The sequence below is a fragment of the Nyctereutes procyonoides genome, unplaced genomic scaffold (genome assembly GCF_905146905.1).
Source record: "Nyctereutes procyonoides isolate TBG_1078 unplaced genomic scaffold, NYPRO_anot_genome, whole genome shotgun sequence".
NCBI lineage: Eukaryota > Metazoa > Chordata > Mammalia > Carnivora > Canidae > Nyctereutes > Nyctereutes procyonoides.
In genome coordinates, this window is record NW_026575147.1 from 20990761 (window position 1) to 21011971 (window position 21211).

Below are 21211 nucleotides of genomic sequence, written 5' to 3' on the forward strand. Positions count from 1 at the left end.
CTGCCTCAAAACTGGTCCTCTCTACTCCCAGGAATGCCACCTGTGATTCCTAAGCTGGAAACGTGGAGTTATCCTGGATGACTCTTCACAAATCCACTACGTATAATTAGTGACAAAGTCCCACACAATTTTGTTTGTAATGTTTTCCAACTTCTCTTTCATCTTCAAAGCTTTGGCCCAGGTCAGGTCCTTCTTATCTCTACCTGGGGGCTGTGCAGGGATCTACTAACCAGTGTTCCCACCTACAGGCTTGCTCACCCTTCCTTTACTGCCACCAGAGTCATCTTAATAAAAAATAAAACTTTATGGGATGCCTGCGTGATTCGGTGGTTGAGCCTTCAGCTCAGGGTGTGATCCTGGGGACCTGGGATTGAGTTCTGCATTAGGCTACCTGGGAGCCTGCTTCTCCCTCTGCCTATGTCTCTGCCTCTCTCTCTCTGTGTCTATGAATAAATAAATAAAATCTTTAAAATAATAAATAAATAATAATAAATAAATACACTTAAGAAATAAAGCTTTAATCACCCCCTCCATGCACACACACCAGGCTAAACCCTTTAAAGTCTTCCTCTTGCCTTCAAGACAAAGCTTAAGCTCCATCAGTAGGGTTTAGGAAAACTTCTGAGGTCTGCTCCAGCCCTGCCCACTTCTCCTTCCTTAAACTCTTAGGCTACTCAAAACTTTGTTCTTCTCCAAAGTCACTTGACCTTTTAGTCCTCAGTTCCTTCACTCTTAACTGTTCCCTCTGCTTAAACAGTCCTCCCCTCCCTTCCCTGCCTGGTAAACAGCACCCAACTTTTGAGACTGGAAGCAGTGCTTCCTCTAGATAATCTTCCTGCAATCTTTTTCATAAAGTGAAATTGAGCCCTCCTCCCTTTGTGTCTGCACTGCCCACCTAGTGGGAGCCGGGTGGGGTGGCAGAGGAGCTGAAGGGGCCCTGTGCTACTGCCCTGCAATGGTGTGTTGCAGGACCAGGGGCCCCGTCCTCCCTCACTGTGTGCTTGGCGCCTCCCCCAGGGCCTGGTGTCTGTGGGTGCTCAGGAAATCTCCTGGTGCTGAATGGGAAAGTGGGGGTGTGGGAGGTGTTGGCAGGATTCTAATTTCCCACCGCAGAAGGCTCTGAGCCTAAGGATGAGGCCACGAGTCTTTATTTATTCAGAGAAAAGCACCTTCTTTATGTCACCAGTCAGTTCTTGGGGACCCCTCCCTGCTCTGTAGTGGGTCCCAAGCAGGCACAGCAGACAGCAGGAAGGCAGAGTGACTGTTACTGGGGTGATTCCTCTTCTAGCTGCAGCTGAAGGAAGATACCTGTGGGAGAAAGGCAAACTGAATGGCAGGACCCAGATGAGGTGCTCTGAGCATCTGCATCCTGTTACCTAGGATCCTGTCTTTGTGTCTTTGGCACAGGTTGTGCCACTCACACGTAGGAAAGAATCCTAGCCAGGTTCTCCCTTGCAGATGCCCAATCCCACTCTGAAAAGCTGGATCCCAGCTTGGGACTGCACCCTCAGCATTCTTCCTTCCATTTGTCCTGAGGGTGATGGTGGGACAGAGGACACAGTCTGGGGCTGAGGCTGAGAACCTCTGTACCTGAGCACTTGGCATAGACCGTCTGCTGGTCCCTGCTCTGGGCGATGCAGGACATGTAAAGCTTCTGGTCCTCGATCTTTTCCACATGGACATTCAGTACAGCCAGAGAGCCCACTGGGATCAAGCTGGAAAGAGCAGGTGGATTAGCCCATCCCTCATCCGAGCCCCTGGCTCCTCATCCGAGCCCCTGGCTGCTGTCCCTCCCGCACTCCATTCCCCTGTCCTCCTCTTCAGACTTACTTCTTGAACCTGATGTTGAGGCTCACCGTGAACAGCCCCTCTCCGGCCAGGTAAGCAGTTTTAGAAAAAGTCTCGTCCATCATGGCAGCCAGGGAGCCTCCATGTGCAAACCTGGGGTGAGGCAGGAGCGAGACCAGGGCTGCAAGCCTCTCTGCCACACCACCCCCTCCCCACCCCGACCTGGCCTCTACCTCTCTGTGGGCCAGGAAAGGAAGCAGAGCAGGATCCCAGCTGATCAAACTGCTCAAGGTCGCTCTACCTTTTCTCCCATGTCGCTTCAGCAGTGTTAGCAACCCCTGACACAATTATTTTGTTTCACCAGGAAAATGTGTTTTCTTTTTTTCTGATAAAGGTAACAGAAAAACATTTTTCTGATTCATCACCTAACTGCTGGCAGCAGTTGCCGTCATTCGGACAAGTGTGCTCCTACAGGGATGGATAAGCCCCTGTCCTCTTTGGCTTGGGCTCTGAGGCACGGCTTTGGCCAGCTCCCACCTCCCCAACACTATAGCCAGTCTGGTGCCGAGCTGACCTTTTCCAGGCAGGTAAATGTGAAGCTAACTCATGCCCTCTACTGTGCCAACAGGACAGCCTCCTGAGCAGCACCGCCTGCAGAAAGCCAAGTGGCCCTTCAGCAGGATGCTGCAAACACCTGCTTTACTTAAAGTGAGTGAAATTCTCATCCTCACTTGTGTAAACTGACCTTCATGCGAAAGCTGCTCCACTGTTGGTTAAGTTGGGGAAAATAGAAGGGCGCCCATCCCCAGAATGCAGATTCAAGGTTCGGATCTTCAAAAGCACTATTCTCCATGCACCAAGCCAGCTCCCCACCCTGCTAGGGTGGCTTACCCTCCTGTTCCCACCCCTGGGAGGAGAAACAGCCGGGGGCCATGGAACCACACCCACTTGGTTCCACCCGGCTGCTCCACCTCCCACTCCCTGTTTGATCTTGAGCAAGTTGCTAAGGTGTTGAGCCGCTGAATCGCTAAGCTTCTCTGAGCTGAAGTTTTTCTACTATAAAGCGTGAATAAAATCCTATCCTATTTCATCAGATTATAGGAGGTAATGTTTACAAAACCCCTGTATACCTCCACATTGCTTGAAAGAGGGGTGGCAGAGAACCCCAAACCTGCTCTTCCCTGGTTATCCTCATTGGCCAGATAGGAGTCCATAGGCAAGTGTGTGGATTCTGTAGGATAGCTCTTGGCCAGCCAGCAACCTCTCCCTTCTCATTGCCTAGAGACTGGGTGGTTACTTGTGACAAGACAGAAAAGATAAATTGGTCTCTGTCCCACATTCAGCACAGGGCTGTTGAAACCCTCATAATTTCCTGGGTGATGGGAGGGTCTTGTTCTACTGAGGTGACTCTGGGTGGGCTCCTAGTTGGCTCCTGGATGGGCTTGTCCCTAGAAAGACCAAACCATGATTAGAAGCCTCTAGAGAAGGGAGAAGGGCTGGAAATGGAGTATATGACGGGTCATGCCTGCGTGAGGAAGCCTCCATACAATCCCAATGATATAGGGTTCAGAGAGCTTCCAGGCTGGTGAACACAGGCTCAGTGGGAGGGTGATACACTCCAACTCCACAGGGACAGAGCTCTTGGGTGTGCTGGGGACACTCCCAGACCTCGCCTTATGTATGTTGTCATCTGGCCTCTTCTGTGTACTTTATCTTTAATAAAAAAAAAAATGTTTCCTTGAGTTCTATAAGCCTCTTTAGCAAAGTAATTGAACATGAGGAAGGGGCTGCAGGGACCTCTGATTTGTAACTGTAGGAGCCAAGGCAAGTTTCCCCAAGACGGGCCACTTTGGCATGAATATTCTTTTGAGCTGAAGGCAATCAAGACCCTGTGGGCTCAAGAGAAACTTTTGCCCCTTCTTTAACTATGTAGAAGAATTGAAATTGGGGATCTTTCCCAGAACAGAGTTTATTAGCAGAGCTACACTTGGCCTGGGTGAACCATCAGTATGGCGGGGCAAGCATCTAATGAACAAGCATCTGCTGTTATTGCCCTGTGAAGGGTGCTCCTTCCCCCTGAAGTCCCAGACCCCTGCACTCTGCTCCTTAGTTCAGGCTGACATATATCCTTCATTTTGCCTGTCTTTGGAATTTCCGTATCTGTGTGGATTTCCTGTATGTACACTATTAAATTTGATTTTCTCCTGTTAATCTGTTTCATGTCAATTTGATTCCTAGTCCAGCTGGAAGGACTTTTGAAGGGGCCAAGAAATTCTTGCTTCCCGACATGGCCAAATCAGACAAAAGTTGTGGGAAACCAAGGACCCGCTATTTGTTATTGGCATCTGCAGTAGCAGGCGGCAGCCTTGTGGACTGAGCCCTTACCCTGTGGGATTTGATCCTGTCTGCAGCCAGATGGTGTCAGAATGGAGTTAAACTGTAGGACACACAGAATTGCCTGGTGTGGGGAAAAGCCTCCACCCATTTGGTGATGAGAACTATCAGAAGTAAAGTGTCCCATGTGAGTAGTAAAGGAGACACATAGTAGAAAAAGATATAGTAGGGGAGAACTGTTTTTTCCATACACAGTAGATAGACTGAACTGGGTATTTTTATTTCTATTCAGTGTTAATCTCTTCTCTGAACCCCTCAACCCACTGGCTTCAATGTTGGATGGTCCTCTGCCTCTCCTGCCCCACCTCCATGAGCCCCTAAATAAAAATCATCTACACTTCACCCCCACCCCTGCCTTCTGGGGTTTGCCTCTTCGGAGGGAAGGAGATCCCTGAGCTGCGTAGGGCTCTGACTAGCCCCTAGGGTCTTCATGCATCACTGGGAAAATCAGTGTCCTCACAGAGGACGCCTTTGGGATGGACAGGGTGATCAAGGGCTGTGGTCTGAATCCACCGCCTGTGGCAGTGCTGACATCTCTTAACATCTCTGAATTTCACTGCAGCTGGGTCCCTCCCAGGCCTTGGGACCTTTAAGCAGCTGCTTACACTTCTTTCTCCTTTGTAGGAACTCCAGCAACACCAACAGCCTCCAGTGACCGCCTAAAGAAGGAATAGGGATGGAGGAGAAGGCAGAGAGCCATGGACTTGGTGGCCCAGTGGCCCTGGGCAGGAGGCTCAAGGCCAGTTTGATTTCCCTTGTGCAGTTTGTCCAGTGTGAGTTCCCTCCTGGGCCTCTCCCACGTTTGAAGGCAGCAGAGCATAATGGAGAGATCAATGGCCTTGGAGTCCCAGATCCTGGATTAGAGACCAGATCAGACTTGGTTGCCTATGCTACGGGGCTACCTTACCTCTATGAACCTCAGTTTGCCCATGGGTGAAACATGAAGTGTTGATAGCTATATTGTGTCAGTCGATTTGTGAGTACATTCACATAGACCCAGAATATCGTATCTTTCATTCATTCTGGCAGGTGAATATCATTGCCCCAGGATTCAGGTAGGGAGGCTAAAGTTCAGAGGTTAAGCTGCTTGTTTAGGGTTCCAGGGCCAGTGAGGCAGTACAGGACTGAAAGCCTGGCTCCAGATCTTGTCCTCTTCCAAGCTTACAACATTTTCTCAAAGTGGCCTCTAAGACCACCTCTCATTGGAAAAGTTTCAGACCCCCATAAGGAGGCTCTCATCCGCACAATGGGGACTGGACAAGATTGAGAAGGCCCTTCCAGGCCTGGTGTCGAGACAGAAGCCCAGTGCCTACCGCCACTACTCAGCTACTTCAGGAGAGGTACAGACTCCAGGGCCTGGTGTGTGGCCAATCCATTAGCTGAGCCAAGCCCAGGAAGCGGCCAAGGACAACCACCCAGGCCCTGCTGGTAGCTTACCCGGGGGCCCCCTCCAGGTAGGGGCCAGGTTGGAAAAGACAGATGGACTTCTTCTTGGATGGGTGGAAAAAAATGACATACTCGTAGCCTTGTCCTTCCACTTGGATGCACCTGGTGAAGATGCGCCAGTCACTTTTGTCTGTGGAGAGATGGGCAGTGGTGCAGCTGGAGAAGGGAGTGTGAGTGCATGGGGCCCCGTGGGAGGCAGGGCCTGTCATTCAGCATCATGGGCAGAGCCTGGCATGGGATCCAGGAGAGAAGTAGAGGACACCCAGGCTTGGCCCTGGGTCCTCAGGGAGCATTAAGTCTGAGAGTGGAGACACAGTCCTATCCTTAAGGAGCCCTTGGTCTGGAGGGAGAGACAGGAAGTTCTCTGGCTGAGGGGTAGAGATAGGATCATGGCCAGATGGAGACTATAACAGACTTTAAACATTATATAACACATAATGCACATATAATTCAAAATAACAGCAGTACTAAACAAGTAAAATAGGGGAGCCTGGCTGGCTCAGTCAGTGGAGCGTATGACTCTTGGTCTCAGGGTCATGAGTTTGAGTCCCACGTTGGGTGCAGAGATGACTTAAAAATAAAATCTTCCTGGGTGGCTCAGTTGGTTAAGCATCTGCCTTCCGCTCGGGTTATTGTCCTGGGGTCCTGGAATTGAGCCCTGCGTTGGGCTCCCTGCTCAGTGGGGAGCCTGTCTCGCTCTCCCTCTGCCTCTCCCTCTGCTTGTGTCAAATAAATAAATAAAATCTTAAGAAAAACCACAGTAAAATAAGTGCAGAAAAGTCCACCAAGGTTCCTATTTTCCCCCCAAGATAACTACTACAGCAACTATATCCTTTTTTGATGGATACCAAATTCTTTGGGAAAAAAATTATTTTGATGACCCTGCTGTTTATGGCATATACCCAAAGGTCATCTGCCTCCTGTACCACCCATTCATTAGTGGGGAGAAAAACCTCATAGATGAATGAGAGAGACAAGAAAACAGGGACACACACACACACACACACACACACACACACACAAGATGATGGTGGAAAGTTCTATCTATCTGATCTGGTGGGTGTTTGGGGAGACTAGTTATGGGCCCCATAGAGCAGGGACGGGTGTGCCGAGGACTGCGGTGGGGGAGGGGTCCCAGGGCCTCTACTGGGTGGAGAGGAGGACTACTTAGGACCGGGCTTGACAGAAGAGGAAGAGCAGCAGGGAGAAGGCAGAGGGCAGGAGGCTGACAGGCTGTGGTCAGGGCTGGGAGCTCTGGGCTGGGAGCAAAGGCGGCCACTAGGTTGTGTCCTCTTGGACAGGAGGAGGGGAGCTGGAGGTCAGAGGGGCTAGCTAGTCTGCTCTTCTCGTCTACCTGCCTGGGACTGCAGCGTCTGAGCTGGGTCAGACACAGCAAGAACTTCCAGCCGGGAACCAGAAGGGCGCTTGCGGAGCTCCTTCCTGAGGGTTCCGAGCACAGGGAGAGGTGCCGGCTGAACCCGCCCCGTAGGCTGGGGAGCAGGTGTGCCCAGAGGCCCCCCAGGCTGGGCCTTACCAGAGGCAACTGCTAACCCAGATGGGAGCTTGAGCCCCTGGATGTGGTCCCTGTTGGACTTGAAGGAGGGCAGTTTGATCCAGCCATCAGTCTTGGTCTTCTCTAGAAATTCCTGGTATAGGTTCAGCATGTCTGGACACCAGCTGGCATTGGGAAGGGCATAGTCCTTCAAATCTGTCTTCTCTGGACAGAATCTTGAGACCTGGACAGGAAAAATTAGAGAGACTGAACAGCTTCCTGGGGGCTGGCATCTGCTGCTTGGGCAGCGGGACCCCCAGGTGCTCTGCTCCTGGGGTTCTGGCTCCTCAAGCCCTCCACCAGTGTTGACTGATGGGAAGCAGCCCATCTTCCCTGCACAGGGTCTGGGGACACCTGTGGGTGACTGGCAAGGGGACGCTAAAGTGGAAAGGAAGGAAAAAAAGGGAACCAGGACTGACAAGTAGAGGCATACTGCTCTGTGGTGTGTCTTAACAACTGTCCTCTTTGGGACACCTGGGCAGCTCAGTGGTTGAGCGTCTGCCTTTAGCTCACATCATGGTCCTGCCTCTCTCTCTCTGGGCCTCTCATGAATAAATAAATAAAATCTTAAAAAACAAAACCGAAAACAACTGTTCTGTTTAAAAAATTGTGAGCTGTTCTTTGAGGCTATGAACTGCTAATCTAAGCCCCACTGTACAGATGGGGAAACTGAGGTTGCCAAGCTTGTGAGTATGAGAGCTGATGGTCAGGCACCTGAGCCTTCTGAAACACTGGCTTCCCTTGGGAATGCAACCGGTTGTTGAGAACCATTGTTGCCACCCCTCACCTCAGGGCCTGTGCCAGCTCTGTCTACAGCTTGGGGCTGCCTGGGCACGGTGCTCCCCTGAAACATGTTTTGGGTGCCCACAGAAGTGTGATACTATCTGTGGAACACAGTAAGCCCTCTGTGGCATCAGACATTCATGGACTCATCACAACTGTGGGAGTGGGTTGGTTGCTTGCCAGACTACACACAGTGTCCTCCGTCTGGAAATGCCCCAACTCAGGGGCATGGTCTGAGTTCCACAGGAGGAAGGTGACCCATTATTGGTGGCCACACATGACTCAGACCAGGAAGAGTGTCCTCATGCTCTTAGTTTTGGATCTGGGCTCCTTGGTTTCTCTTTTTCTTTTTCTTTCTTTCTTTCTTTTCTTTTTTTTTTTTTTTTTAAGATTTTTTATTTATTTATCCATGAGAGACACAGAGACATAGGCAGAGGGAGAAGCAGGCTCCCTGTGGAGAGCCCGATGCAGGACTTGATCCCAGGATCCTGGGATCATAGACGCCCAAACACTGAGCTACCCAGGCATCACTCTTTTCCTTTCCCTTCCTTCCTTCCTTCCTTCCTTCCTTCCTTCCTTCCTTCCTTCCTTCCTTCCTTCCTTTTCTTTCTTCTTTCTTTCTTTCTCTTTCTTTCTTTCTTTCTTTCTTTCTTTCTTTCTTTCTTTCTTTCTTTTCTTCTTTCTTTCTTTCTTTCTTTCTTTCTTTCTTTCTTTCTTTCTTTCTTTCTTTCTTTCTTCTTTCTTCCCTTCCTTCCTTCCTTCCTTCCTTCCTTCCTTCCTCCCTCCCTCCCTCCCTCCCTTCCTTCCTTCCTTCCTTCTTTCCTCTCTACCCCCAACATGGGGTTTGAACTCACGACCCTGAAATCAAGAGTCACATGCTCTACCAGCTAAGCCAGCAAAGAGCCACTTGATCTGGGCTACTTGGTGTCTCAAGAGCACCTTCCCTTTGGCAAATCAAATAGCCCCCCCAACACACTGCCCACTTGCACCAGCTATCATCTGGGAAGAGAAATTTTGGGGTGCTTCTTATACCCTAGGCCCCCAAGAGAAGGGCTGCCTCCCTAGCTGAGCTGGGAATTTACTCACCAGAGAGTCCGTGGAGGATCCGAATGCTGAGGTGGGGTTGAGTCTGGGCAGGACCTGGGGGCCACCAAAAAGGGCTCTGTGCTGGCCAAGCCTTACTGCCACCTGGAAGCCTCTCCTTATCATGGCTGAGTTAGGTTAGGGCTGGCAGGACTGCTGGCAGACTCTTGAGAAAGTAGCAAAGTTGGGTGCTTTCTGGATGGACTTTGGTGCTGCTGGTACAGATACTGCTCGCACAAGCCTCTCTCCCTTTCTGTCACAAAGCTTTCAGCAGCAAGTGGCCTCTGCAAATGATTAGGCAAGGCTGGACTAGTTTGACACAATACCCACAGATGCTTGGGGTGTTTAGCTGATCCCAAACCCCACCCAGCACTTGGGGAGGAGCAGATGCTGTTTGGGCATGAATGCTCAACAGGACTGGCCTGAGTCCAGAAAAGAAACATTTGTTAAAGACAAAAAAAAAAAAAAAAAAAAAAAAAGCACATAAAGAAATAGCACATGGTACACAGAGCCTTAGAGAGCTTCCCTGGAGTGTTTGGGGGGCAATCCAAGAAAGTTCCCAGAAAGGTAAAGGAGGTCTGTCTCTTGATTGGAGAGGGTTGGTGGAGAATCTGTGTGTGTCAGAGGAGCCCTTGTGTGCTCCTGTGTGTGCTCCGCAACAAGACCACATCAGCTCTGGTATCATCGTGGCACTCAGGAAGCCGACTCATGGCCCTTAGCCACCCCTTCCCCTATCCCAGGCAAGGGGTGGCACAGAGAAGCCTCTATCTGCTGGTCCCTGGAGGGGAAACCGGTGGGAAGATCTTAAAGGCAGAGACAGGACATCATTTGGGAGCAGGCAGCTTAGCACAGGTGCTCTCATGCTTTGGGAACCCCAAGGGAGGGGATGAGAGCTGGGGGTGAGGTGGGGAGCTGGGCAGTGGAGGCCTTGTCACTGGCAAGCCCGAAGAGGGACAGGTTTCACTGGAAAGTAGGGAGGAGTGTTCAGCCAGTGTCTGCAAGGTTGTGAGCTTTTTTTTCGGGGTGGTATTTCTTCTATTGAATTAAAATGGCCAGTTTTCAATTAAAACTCCTAGCTTTTAATTTACTGGACAAAAGCACGTTCTAAAGGTGGAATTATAATGATGATGATGGTGGTGGTGGTGGTGGTGGTGATTTTTGGCAGTTTCTGAAAGAATCAAACTGACTTGATAGGGAAGTTTATAGGTTTTGTACCCCTTTCTGTATTTGGCTGCCCCAGAAGACTAGAATATAAGTATTTCCCTCATGTCCTGTGAAGATTAGAATGAAATTTCTTCAAGGACAAGGAGACCAGGTTTTTTATTGGTTCGGTCTCTGGGTCTAGCCAAAAATATTTGAATTAGTTGCTAGCATTTTTTTAAAAAGGGAGTTTTGCACAAAGCAGGTCAAGGGTCTCCAGATAAGTAGAAAGATCTGGCAACAGTGTGCTTTCATTCCTGCGCAGCAGCAGCAGCCGGCTGGAGCCATGCATCATGTCCTCTGGCTTTCCCGAGGCCTCGGCCGGTACCTGGCAGCCATGCAGCCCCTGGCAGTCTCTATATGTGATACTTGTTTGAAAAGATGGAACTTGAGTAGGAGATAAAAGAGGAATTCCTGTAGAGGAATCTGAGGAAAAGGGATCAGGGAGAAAGAGGGGCTCCACATCATCAGGAGCTCCAAGCTGGTAGTCACTGTCCTGATTCCCAGAAGAATCAGTAGCTGAACATGAGAAAGGAAGTCCTTGTTTTGTTGCCCAAGAGCCACGTGAAAGCTGGGTTATCACCCTTGTAGACTGTACTCCCCAGTGTGATCAGCATCTCTTATTGCCTGATTAGAAAATAATACTCTCTGTGTAATAATAGAAAATATATATACTCTACTCGGCCTCTGGTTTCTGAATGCAGCACCTAAATCCCTTGGAGTTTTCTGGGTGATACAAGTGTCTTTTGTTCTAATGAGGCAATTCTGAATAATGAACCTCCCGAATAGCTTCAGGACAGGGACTGGTCATCAGAAAGACCAAACCAGGATTAGAAGCTTGGAACTTAGTCTTTGTTGATATGAAACCCCTTGGGAGGTTCCCTGTGTAAGCTTCCTGTGAAAGTAGCCCATGAGAGCAGAGCAAAGAGAGATCAGAAGAAAGAGGCAGGCCATTCCAGGTTGGTAGGTGGCAGTTTTAAGGAACAAGGGGAGTTCACAAGACAGGCTAGTCTTGGGTGGAAGCAAGACAAGTGGATCCCTGCACTCGCCTGCCACATTTTAGATTTAGGGAGAGAGGGACCTTAACTGGATTCAGTCACGTATACTATGTGGGGGTTCTCAACACTTCATCATTACTTAAGGCTGTGTCCTTGGAGCAGTCTCTGGGAGTAGGAAAAGCAAGTAGGACCCACATTCCAAGGACAGGGGTGAGGGTGAGGACCTCTGATCACTGGGGGCCAACTCATGGATCAACCAGCAGTCATGTCTTCTTGATGACCTTCCTCAACTAGTCCCACCTTCCATTCTTCAAGATAAGGACAGGGACTGGAGATTGAGTTAATGAACCATCATGTCTATGTAATGAAGCCTCTATAAAAATACCAAAAAATACAGGGTTTGGAGAGCTTCTAGGTTAGTACATTCCAACTCCATGGGAATAGCAGTTCCTTTGCTCAAGACCTTCCCAGATCACATGTATCTCTTCATCTGCCTGTCATCTGTATCCTTTATCACATGCTTCATTGTATAATAAACTAGTAAACATAAGAGTTTCCTGGAGTTCTGTGAACAGTTCCAGCCAATGATCGGACCTAAGAAAAAGGGTATGGGAACCTCTGATCTGTAGCCAGGTCAGACAGACATTGTAAGTAGCCCAGAGACCCAGCACTTGCCATTGGCATCTGAAATGGGGGGTAGGGTTGTGAGACTTAGCCATTAACTGTGGGGTCCAGTTAGTGTCAGAATTGAATTGTAGGAGTATCTGAGTGGCTCACTTGGTTGAACGTCTGACTCTTGTTTTTGGCTCAGGTCATGATCTCAGAGTCATGAGATTGAGCCCTGCATTGGGCTCCGTGCTCAGCGTGGAGTCTGCTTGGGATTCTTTCCCTCTTCCTCTCCTTCCCCATCTACCCTTTCCCCTGCTCTCTCTCCCTCTCTCAAATAAATAAATAAAATCTTTTAAAAAAATAATTGAATTGTAGGACATCTACCTGGTGTCGCAGAGAATTGCTTGGTGTTGGGAAGCCCACACATCTGGTGTCAGAAGTACTGTGTAGTTGTAAAGGAGAAACACAGGAAAATTTTCCTATGGACATTTTCCCACTTTTGTTGTTTCACAATGTTTTGTTAAATCTGCTTTTAAAAATTTATATCATTATGAGTTGTTCTCAGCCTGGCCAAGTACTATAGTCACATTTCCTTTCTTGTATAATTTTAAGTTTCCTTGAGTTGATGATTACCAAGGTTCGGCAGGATGCTGTGGTCCAGGGAAGTGGAGGGAACTGAAAGGGTTACCCAGCTGATCAATCTTCATTTCCCAGCTGGGAGGGAAGAGATCCAGAAGAGAGAAAAAAAAAAAAGAACTAAAGACCTGGTGATGGATATCTGTGATATTTTAGACAATACAATGGGGTCAAGGGTATGACAGAATGAAGCTGATTAGAAAGAAAGATATCAGAGAACATCTATGCTGATGGCAAAACCATAAGTGTGGCCCTGCAGTCAGTGGTTGGAGTGGAATGCAGGAGATTATTCAAGGCCATTCCACACATCTTGTGGGCTCTCTATGCAATACTGAACCCCTTCTAGATGTGGGCTGGGAGGTCAGCATGCAGGGAGGTGGAAAGGTGTGGGCTTTGAGTGGGTTTTGTTACAACACGAACTTTGGCCCCAACCCTTCCATGTGAACTCAGGACAAACCAAGAAAACTCAGCTCAGAGGAAAGAAAGCTTCTCCTCAGACCTGGACCCTCTGGAAAAGTAATTAGAAAAAAGAGCCTGGCTGGCCCAGTTGGAAGAGCATGTTACTCTTGATCTCAGGGTCATGAGTTCAAACCCCACATTGGATGTAGAGATTACTTAAATAAAAATAAAACTCAAAAGGGGCTCCTGGGTGGCTCAGTGGTTGAGTGTCTGCCTTTGACTCAGGTCATGATCCTGGGTTCCTGGGACCAAGTCTTGTAACAGGCTTCCCACAGGAAGTCAGCTTCTCCCTCTGCCTGTTATCTCTGCCTCTCTTGGTGTGCCTCTCATGAATAAATAAACAAATCCTTAAAAAAATTTTTTAATTAAGAAAAAAATAACTAAAAAAAAAAAAAGAGAGAAAAAAGAGGAAAGTCAGTGAAAGTTCATTAATTCAGAACTCCTGTTGTATTCTGATTTAGCCTGTTTGCCTGCTTGGTTCATTTCCTGTTTGGACCCATGGGGGAGTGTAGAGTCTGGGGGTTTCTGTCACTGTGATATGATCTGTCCTGGGAGCACATTCTGGGCCAGAGCCGACAGGTAGGTGGTCCATGGGAGAACCAGCAGTAGTATGCGAGTAAATAATTAGCAACTGCTTCTTGGGGGTTGGGAGAGCTTAGAGTTTGTCAACTTCTGTAATGGAAATAGTCCCATGGTGGCTGATTTCAAGCTACCAGTATGAAGCCACTGACCCTGACTGTGAAGCTGGGAAGAGATGCACACAATTGGTTCCTGTAAGCTGGTAGGAACTGGCTCCAGCACACCACTGAACTAGAACCTTCTCTGGCATGGTATGAAGCAATAGAGATATTCAAGGCCTGGGAGTTTCTGTGGATCAATTCCCAGTCCGAGGATGCTTTCTTCCTTCTAGCAGGTTCCCAAATACAAATTCACACCCACCTCTGCCTCTTGGGAAATTCCCTTTCACCACAAGATGATGTAGTGGCCCTTGGCCTCCCCAGCCTATCCTGGGGAGGACTCTTTGTGCTTAGAGACATTTATTGTAAATCATTAAGAGGAAGCAGGAAAAGAGTAGCATTTCCAGAAATCTTACAAAGTCCTTCTCAGCTTGGGGGCCCTGGAATCGCTCTCAGACCATTCTGGACACATGGTGGAGCTCCCCACGTGGGTTGGCCAGCTCTCTGCTGTGATGGTGGGTTCCGGGCACTTTAGGGTGCTTCTGTCAGGATGGGTCCATTTGGCCCTTCTGGTTGAGGAAGGGACTCCCCTAGTGGCCTCCCTAAATGTCTTTGCTCTGTGAACTCAATTTCCTCCTGAAGACTTGGCTCTTATACTCACCCCTGCAATTTCTAGAGGGCTTCCAGACTGCCCACGCCCCTCTCAGTCTGTGACTGATCTTCAGACTGGTCAGGACTCAGGCTGGCCCTGACCTCAAAGAGGCTTGGTTTCTTGACCTTCTGAGCCAGGAGTTGGGGGCCAGGCTGAGTGATGGGAACCGAGGATGTTCAGAGGGAGTCACCCTGGTCTTGCTCCACTCAGAAGCTGGCCATGAAGGGGCAGAGGCCCAGTTACCAGCTAATTTCTCCAGAAAAGCCAGTACACATCCAGACTTTTATGTTTGTGAAACCTTCCAACTTTTAAATGTGGCAGCTAATTTATAAGTACACTGCCTGAGCCAAGCCAAATGCCTCTGACTGGATCTTGTCTGGCAGGCTGCGGATCATGCTACTGCTTGTAAGCTTACTCCTTCTCTCACTACTGCTCTTCCAGGAGTCTGTTGCTCTTTGGCTCAAATCCTGTCTCTCTTACTACTCTCAGAGCAGTGCTCAGGGAGGGCTCTCCTGGAGCTCATTTTACACCCTGGCCACTCACAGTGGGCCCTTTGGAAAGGAAAGTAGCTGTCAAGCATTGAAACTGATAAATCAGTTGCCTTGGGGTATTTGCTCCATCCAGTTGCTAAGTGTTTTGATTTGTGCTGCATGTGGGACCCGGGAATGAGCAGCTTTGGGGAAAGGCGGGGACTCAGCCTCAGACAGGCCAAGGCTGGAAGGGGTGGGGGTGGGGGGAGGCTGCCTTCAGCAAATCCAAGCATGGGATGGAGCTAAAGGAAACAGTGGCTAAGTGCTGTGTCCAGTGGGGCCCTGAGGGGGTGGGCTGGTGGGTGCTGCCTGGAGAAGAATGCAGGCTGAAAGGCGAGCAGGGCTGTGTGCCCAGGGGGGCTGGGCAGCTGACAAGCAGGCAGTGTGTGTGTGGTGTTATCACTGCCCTGATGGAGCCCAAGGCAGGAATGTGCCGGGACTGATGGGAACCTGGATGTGAGAGCCCCTACCACAGCTCAGCTGGAGGTCCTATTTGTGAACCGCCAAGAGGCAGAGAGCCCCTAAGCTTAGAGTGACAAATCCTGAATGGGTGTGTCTGGCACGCACGCTCGGAGTGGCCTCCAGCTCCCAGCGAGGCCTGTACTTGAAGTCTACTCTTCTTCACACCTAGACAGTCACTTGAGAGGTGGTATCTTCAAATCAAAGGGGCAGCCCACATGGTGCCACTGGCAAATCTGCTTTCCTGGCTTGGGGCACAAAGTAAGGCCACATTCCATTTCAAAAACATATCAAATGGCTAACACTGCTCTCATGATACCTGGAGCCCTTTCTTCCTGGGGATGTTGGTGAGGGGTGTCACAAATGGACAGAGGACTTGGGCGACTTTAGGGAGGCCTTCCCCCCCCCCCCTGTATTTTAGATATGGGTGAGGTGGAAGTTATTCTCAAATTCTTTTTTCCAGTTCCTTTTCTCTGTCACATTTATCCTTACCTGTGGTGGTGGACTGATTTTTTTCCTGAGAACAATAGGTTCTTTCAGAGGGAATAAACAGCCCGAGTGTTGTCCCCTTCATGGAGCATGTATCATTTGTATTCCTGAGGCAGCTAATTAGAGACAGTGGGCTACAACTGTGTAACATTCAACCCCCACCCGCCCTTTACACTTGCTTTACTTAGTATTATTATTATTCCAGAGGTTTCTCCCCCTGACCTTCAAATGGGCACTAATGATACACTATCAAAATCTGCTTTTTAAATTTGTTTTTAAAAAGACTTTATTCATTAGAGACACAGAGAGGCAGAGACACAGAGGGAGAAGCAGGCTCCGTGCAGGAAGTTGGATGAGGGACTCGATCCCCAGACCAGGATCACACCCTGAGGTGAAGGCAGATGCTCAATCACTGAATTAGCCTGGTGTCCCTCAAAATCTCCTCTATTATTAAAACTTTACCAATTTCTTGATTGGAGTAGCATTCTTTATAAAATATAAGGTTTTCAAAATTCAAGTTTGAAAACTCTGGCCTTAAATCAGTGATAAAGTAAAGGTCGTTCCACCTCTGCTTTCTTCTGGATCTCTGTCCACCACACTTAATATACTTCCGTGCCTGCGTTTGCAGGAGGCTAGAAAATGCTGGTGGTGGAGTCTTGAGATCTGGAGTCAGGATGACCCTGATGCAAATCCCAGGTTTGCCTTAGCTTCCTCATTTGTAAAATGGGAACAATCAAGACTACCTACTTCGTGGAGTGGCTGTGTGATTTTGGGAAGTTTACTTAATCTCCCACAGGTTGCTCACAGGTAAGATAAGGCCACTGATATTATCTAAGAGGTAAAGGAGGCAAGGCAATAATGTGTTTATACAATGACTGGAAAATTGTAATTTTAAGTTATAGCTATCACTTTTTTTTTGATGCTTGTACTGCCATAGGCTTGAACCACCCCAGAGAGGCCTTATGGGCCAATGTATCTTTGTTTCACTCATGAGAGGATATAGCCTCTGTAAACAGCCTCCACACACCATCTTTAACCCTGCTTCTCCCAGGGGTGATTCAAGATTCCGGCAGCTGATGAGGGTGAAAGCCTTGCATTGAAACCTATTGTACAGGGTAGGGGACAGAGTGACTATGTGACGGGCAATGGGGAGGGCACTTGATGGGATGAGCACTGGGTGTTATACTCTATGTTGGCAAATTGAATTTAAATAAAATAAATAAATAAAATCTATTGTACAGGGGCTGAGAAAGAAGATTCTTGGGGTCATAGATTGATCTGCAAGTAGAAAGCCCTCGGGTTTGGGCCCCCTTCCTCCTTTCTCCTTGTCTGCACTTGGTCAGATTGCCCTGCTGGGAAGCACAAGGCTGAGGCAGGAAAGGTCTCCTGGAGGGTGGGTGCACTGGCCACATTTTCCCAGGGGAGCTAGGTGGGCCCTCGCACGTACAACTGTACACACACTATTCGGAGTGTTGAATGCCGGTTCCAATAGAACGTGCTCTGAGTTCAACATATGAGCTGCAAAAGTGGCCTCAGTCCGTGCAGGCCAGTGAGTCACGCCTCACCACAGCCCAGCACCGCTCGGCCCGTGCTACTGGAGTCCCGGAAGCCAGGAGCCCCCCCCCAGGACCAAGGGGCAGCCCCACTTCCTAACATGGCAAACATTGGGCAGGGATGCTCAGGGACCCTGTCTCTGGCTGTTGCCCTGCTATTTCTCCACCTGCCGTTCAGTTCCCTGTAGTGACTGATGTGTCGTCCCCCCCGCTGCCCCGACCCTGTCTTCCTTCCACAGTCACTGTGTCCACCCAGGCACCCCCTGCTCCCACGGTGAGAGCTGCCACTGCTTTCTGGGGCTAGGGTGAGAAGAGCAAGTTCTTTTTCCAGAGTGAAGCTCACCTCCTTGAGCTCCTGCCTGGCGGACCTGGGCTCCCACTGTGACGGCCACGCTGTGGATAGACAGTTCTTCAGCTGTGGTCACGTATGTGGCCACTTATGGGTCTGCGGATTCTGGCACCCAAAGGGTGGGAGCCAACTTTTTTTTTTGGAGGGTTTACCTTGTTTTTTTCCTTTCTACCGAGGATGATAGTTCTACATTGCTTACTGCCTGAAACAGCAATTGTTGAATATAATCTGCTCTATTTTGTATTTTGTTTTAACAGCGGGGCCCTGACTTCACAAACCCCTTCCCCTTCCTTTTTTTTTTCCCCTTCCCCTTCCTACTCTTGCCCATTACTTCTGCCTCTTTCTGCCCTCCTGCCTCCCACTGCACCTCACCCCACCACCTGGGTTCTTCCAGACATTATTATTTTTTTAAAGACTTTATATTTATTTATTCATGAGAGACACAGAGAGAGGCAGAGACACAGGCAGGGGGAGAAGCAGGCTCCCTGCAGGGAGCCCGGTGTGGGACTCGATCCCAGGACCCCGGGATCATGACCTGAGCCAGAGGCAGGTGCACAACCACTGAGCCACCCAGGTGCCCTCCTTCCAGACATGATGAAAACACTTGGAATCTTAGAAAGATCTCACGATCCTTATGCAAATTACCTCCTTTCCCTCTCACTGACTCTCTAGGCTTCACATGTCAAGCCCCTTCAGGGGTTGAAGGGGAACAGTGTGTGAGGGGGTGAAAAGACTGTCCAACAAGATTCCACTAGTAGAGACAGATATGGGGTGATATGTTAGCCAGAAGTGGCTAATTTTCTTTGAAAGATGTTTTGCTGTATTAACTCACCAGGCACTTTTCTGTTAATTACGTTGAGTTTATCTCATATAAGCTACATGAGACTATACAAATAGCTCCTTGACTATAGCTATGCTCATTTAATTTTTTTTTCATTTAATGTTTAAGCTCCAAATAACACATTGTTGTGTCCTGTGGGCTCAGGAGTGTGCTGGTGTGGCTCCCAACCAGTGTGGGCAAACAGGAGAGGGACAGTGACAGCAAACGTGTTTTACATTCATTTATTCACTTAAGTCCCATCACAATCAAAAGGTTACCTCCATTTTACAGAGGAGAAAATGGGGGTGCTCCGAGGCCACTTCACTTGCTCAAAGACACAGTAAGGGCTGGGTGGTTCAGTGGTTGAGCGTCTGCCTTTGGCTCAGGCCGTGACCCTGGGGTCCTGGGATCAAGTTCTACATCGGGCTCCCAGCAGAGAGCCTGCTTCTCCCTCTGCCTGTGTCTCTGCCTCTCTCTCTCTACGAATAAATAATAAATAAAATCTTTTAAAAAAATCACTAAAAAAATCTTCTAAAAATCTTCCCCTATCATTATCTAGTTTGGGATCATCTGTGCCACTAGCATTTAATCACCTAATTTTCTATCAAGTATCTATCAATTCATTACAAATTACCTAAAATTTTAGCTAAAAATAACATTTCTCTCATATCATTTCAGAAGGTGAGGAATTTGGAATTTAACTCAGTTAAATGAGTTGTGGCCTCATTTCTCAGAAGGTTTCAGTCAACTGGATACAGCGGTGAGGTGGACGGGGGTGGGTGGAGGGAGAGAGGAGAGATATGGGGAGAGGGTAAAGGGAATGGGGGAGAGATAGAGGAGGAGAGAGAGGGTGAGAGAGCGATAGAGAGGGGGAGAGGGAAAATTCAAGAAGTAGGCTATTTGTTAGAAGTGTCATTAAGTCCCACCCACAGTCACGGAGAGTGGAATTAAGCCATAGTATAGTTAACACACAGTAGAATACTAGTTTCAGATGTATAATAATAGTTATTCAACAATTCTTTAAAAAGTTTTTTAAAAGATTTTATTTATTCATTCATGAGGGACACAGAGAGAGAGAGAGAGGCAGAGACACAGGCTGAGGGAGAAGCAGGCTCCCTGCAAGGAGCCTGACATGGGACTTGATCCCAGATCATGGGATCAGGCCCTGGGCCAAAGGCAGATGCTCAATCACTGAGCCACTTAGGTGTCCCTGATTCAACAATTCATACATTATTCAGTGCTCATCATAAATGTATCTTGGGTGGGAGGATGGTTAAATGGGTGATGGATTAAGGAAGGCACTTGTAGAGGCCTCTGGGTGACTCAGTCGGTTAAGCAAGTAACTCTTGACTTTAGCTCAGGTCATGATCACAGGGTTGTGAGATCAAGCCCCACATTGGGCTCTGCAATAGGCATGGAGCCTGCTTAAGATTCTCTCTCTCCTCTCCCTCTGCCCCTTCTACCCACTCCCCCCAAAAAAGGACAGCACTGGTTGTAATGAGCACTGAGTGTTGGACATAAATGTTGAATCACTAAATTCTACACCTGAAATGAATATATCACTGAACATTAACTAACAACTTTAAATAAAGACTTAAAAAAAGATAAAAACACTCATATAAAAAAACGGGAAAATACATAATACAGAATTAGTCATTTTAACCACTTTCAAGCGTATAATTCAGGAGTATGCATCACATTCACAATGCTGTACAATCATTGTCATTATCTATTTCCCAAATTTTTCAACACCTGGAACAGAAACTACATGATTATGCAATAAGTCCCCATTCTCGGCTCCCCCCAAGCCTTTGGTAACGTGTAGTCTACTTTCTTTTTTTTTTAATAATAAATTTATTTTTTTATTGGTGTTCAATTTACCAACATACAGAATAACACCCAGTGCTCATCCCGTCAAGTGCCCCCCTCAGTGCCCGTCACCCATTCACCCCCACTCCCCGCCCACCTCCCTTTCTACCACCCCTTGTTCGTTTCCCAGAGTTAGGAGTCTCTCATGTTCTGTCTCCCTTTCTGATATTTCCCACTCATTTTTCTCCTTTCCCCTTTATTCCCTTTCACTATTTTTTATATTCCCCAAATGAATGGGACCATATAATGTTTGTCCTTCTCCAATTGACTTACTTCACTCAGCATAATACCCTCCAGTTCCATCCACATCAAAGCAAAGCAAATTGGGTATTTGTCGTTTCTAATGGCTGAGTAATATTCCATTGTATACATAGACCACATCTTCTTTATCCATTCATCTTTCGATGGACACCAAGGCTCCTTCCACAGTTTGGCTATTGTGGACATTGCTGCTAGAAACATCTGGGTGCAGGCGTCCCGGCGTTTCACTGCATCTGTATCTTTGGGGTAAATCCCCAACAGTGCAATTGCTGGGTTGTAGGGCAGGTCTATTTTTAACTCTTTGAGGAACCTCCACACAGTTTTCCAGAGTGGCTGCACCGGTTCACATTCCCACCAACAGTGTAAGACGGTTCCCTTTTCTCCGCATCCTCTCGAACATTTGTGGTTTCCTGCCTTGTTAATTTTCCCCATTCGCACTGGTGTGAGGTGGGATCTCATTATGGTTTTGATTTGTATTTCCCTGATGGCAAGTGATGCAGAGCATTTTCTCATGTGCATGTTGGCCATGTCTATGTCTTCCTCTGTGAGATTTCTCTTCATGTCTTTTGCCCATTTCATGGTTGGATTGTTTGTTTCTTTGCTA

The 21211-nt window shown here is 48.3% G+C and overlaps 1 protein-coding gene across 3 annotated transcripts in view; it reads right to left on the reverse strand.

Annotated features, from left to right (window-relative positions):
• Nucleotides 1-1132: 1132 nt before the first annotated feature.
• THEM5 (thioesterase superfamily member 5) overlaps nucleotides 1133-21211 on the reverse strand; it is a 35306-nt gene continuing 15227 nt past the window's right edge. For all 3 annotated transcript variants that reach the window (XM_055312568.1, XM_055312569.1, XM_055312570.1), the window contains 6 exons: nucleotides 9050-9330; nucleotides 7163-7364; nucleotides 5620-5758; nucleotides 1831-1941; nucleotides 1591-1715; nucleotides 1133-1308 (listed from right to left, as the gene is read on the reverse strand). In XM_055312568.1, the coding sequence (XP_055168543.1) occupies nucleotides 1265-1308; nucleotides 1591-1715; nucleotides 1831-1941; nucleotides 5620-5758; nucleotides 7163-7364; nucleotides 9050-9172 (744 nt within the window). In that variant the 5' untranslated portion in view covers nucleotides 9173-9330 and the 3' untranslated portion in view covers nucleotides 1133-1264. The remainder of the gene's footprint in view (nucleotides 1309-1590; nucleotides 1716-1830; nucleotides 1942-5619; nucleotides 5759-7162; nucleotides 7365-9049; nucleotides 9331-21211) is intronic.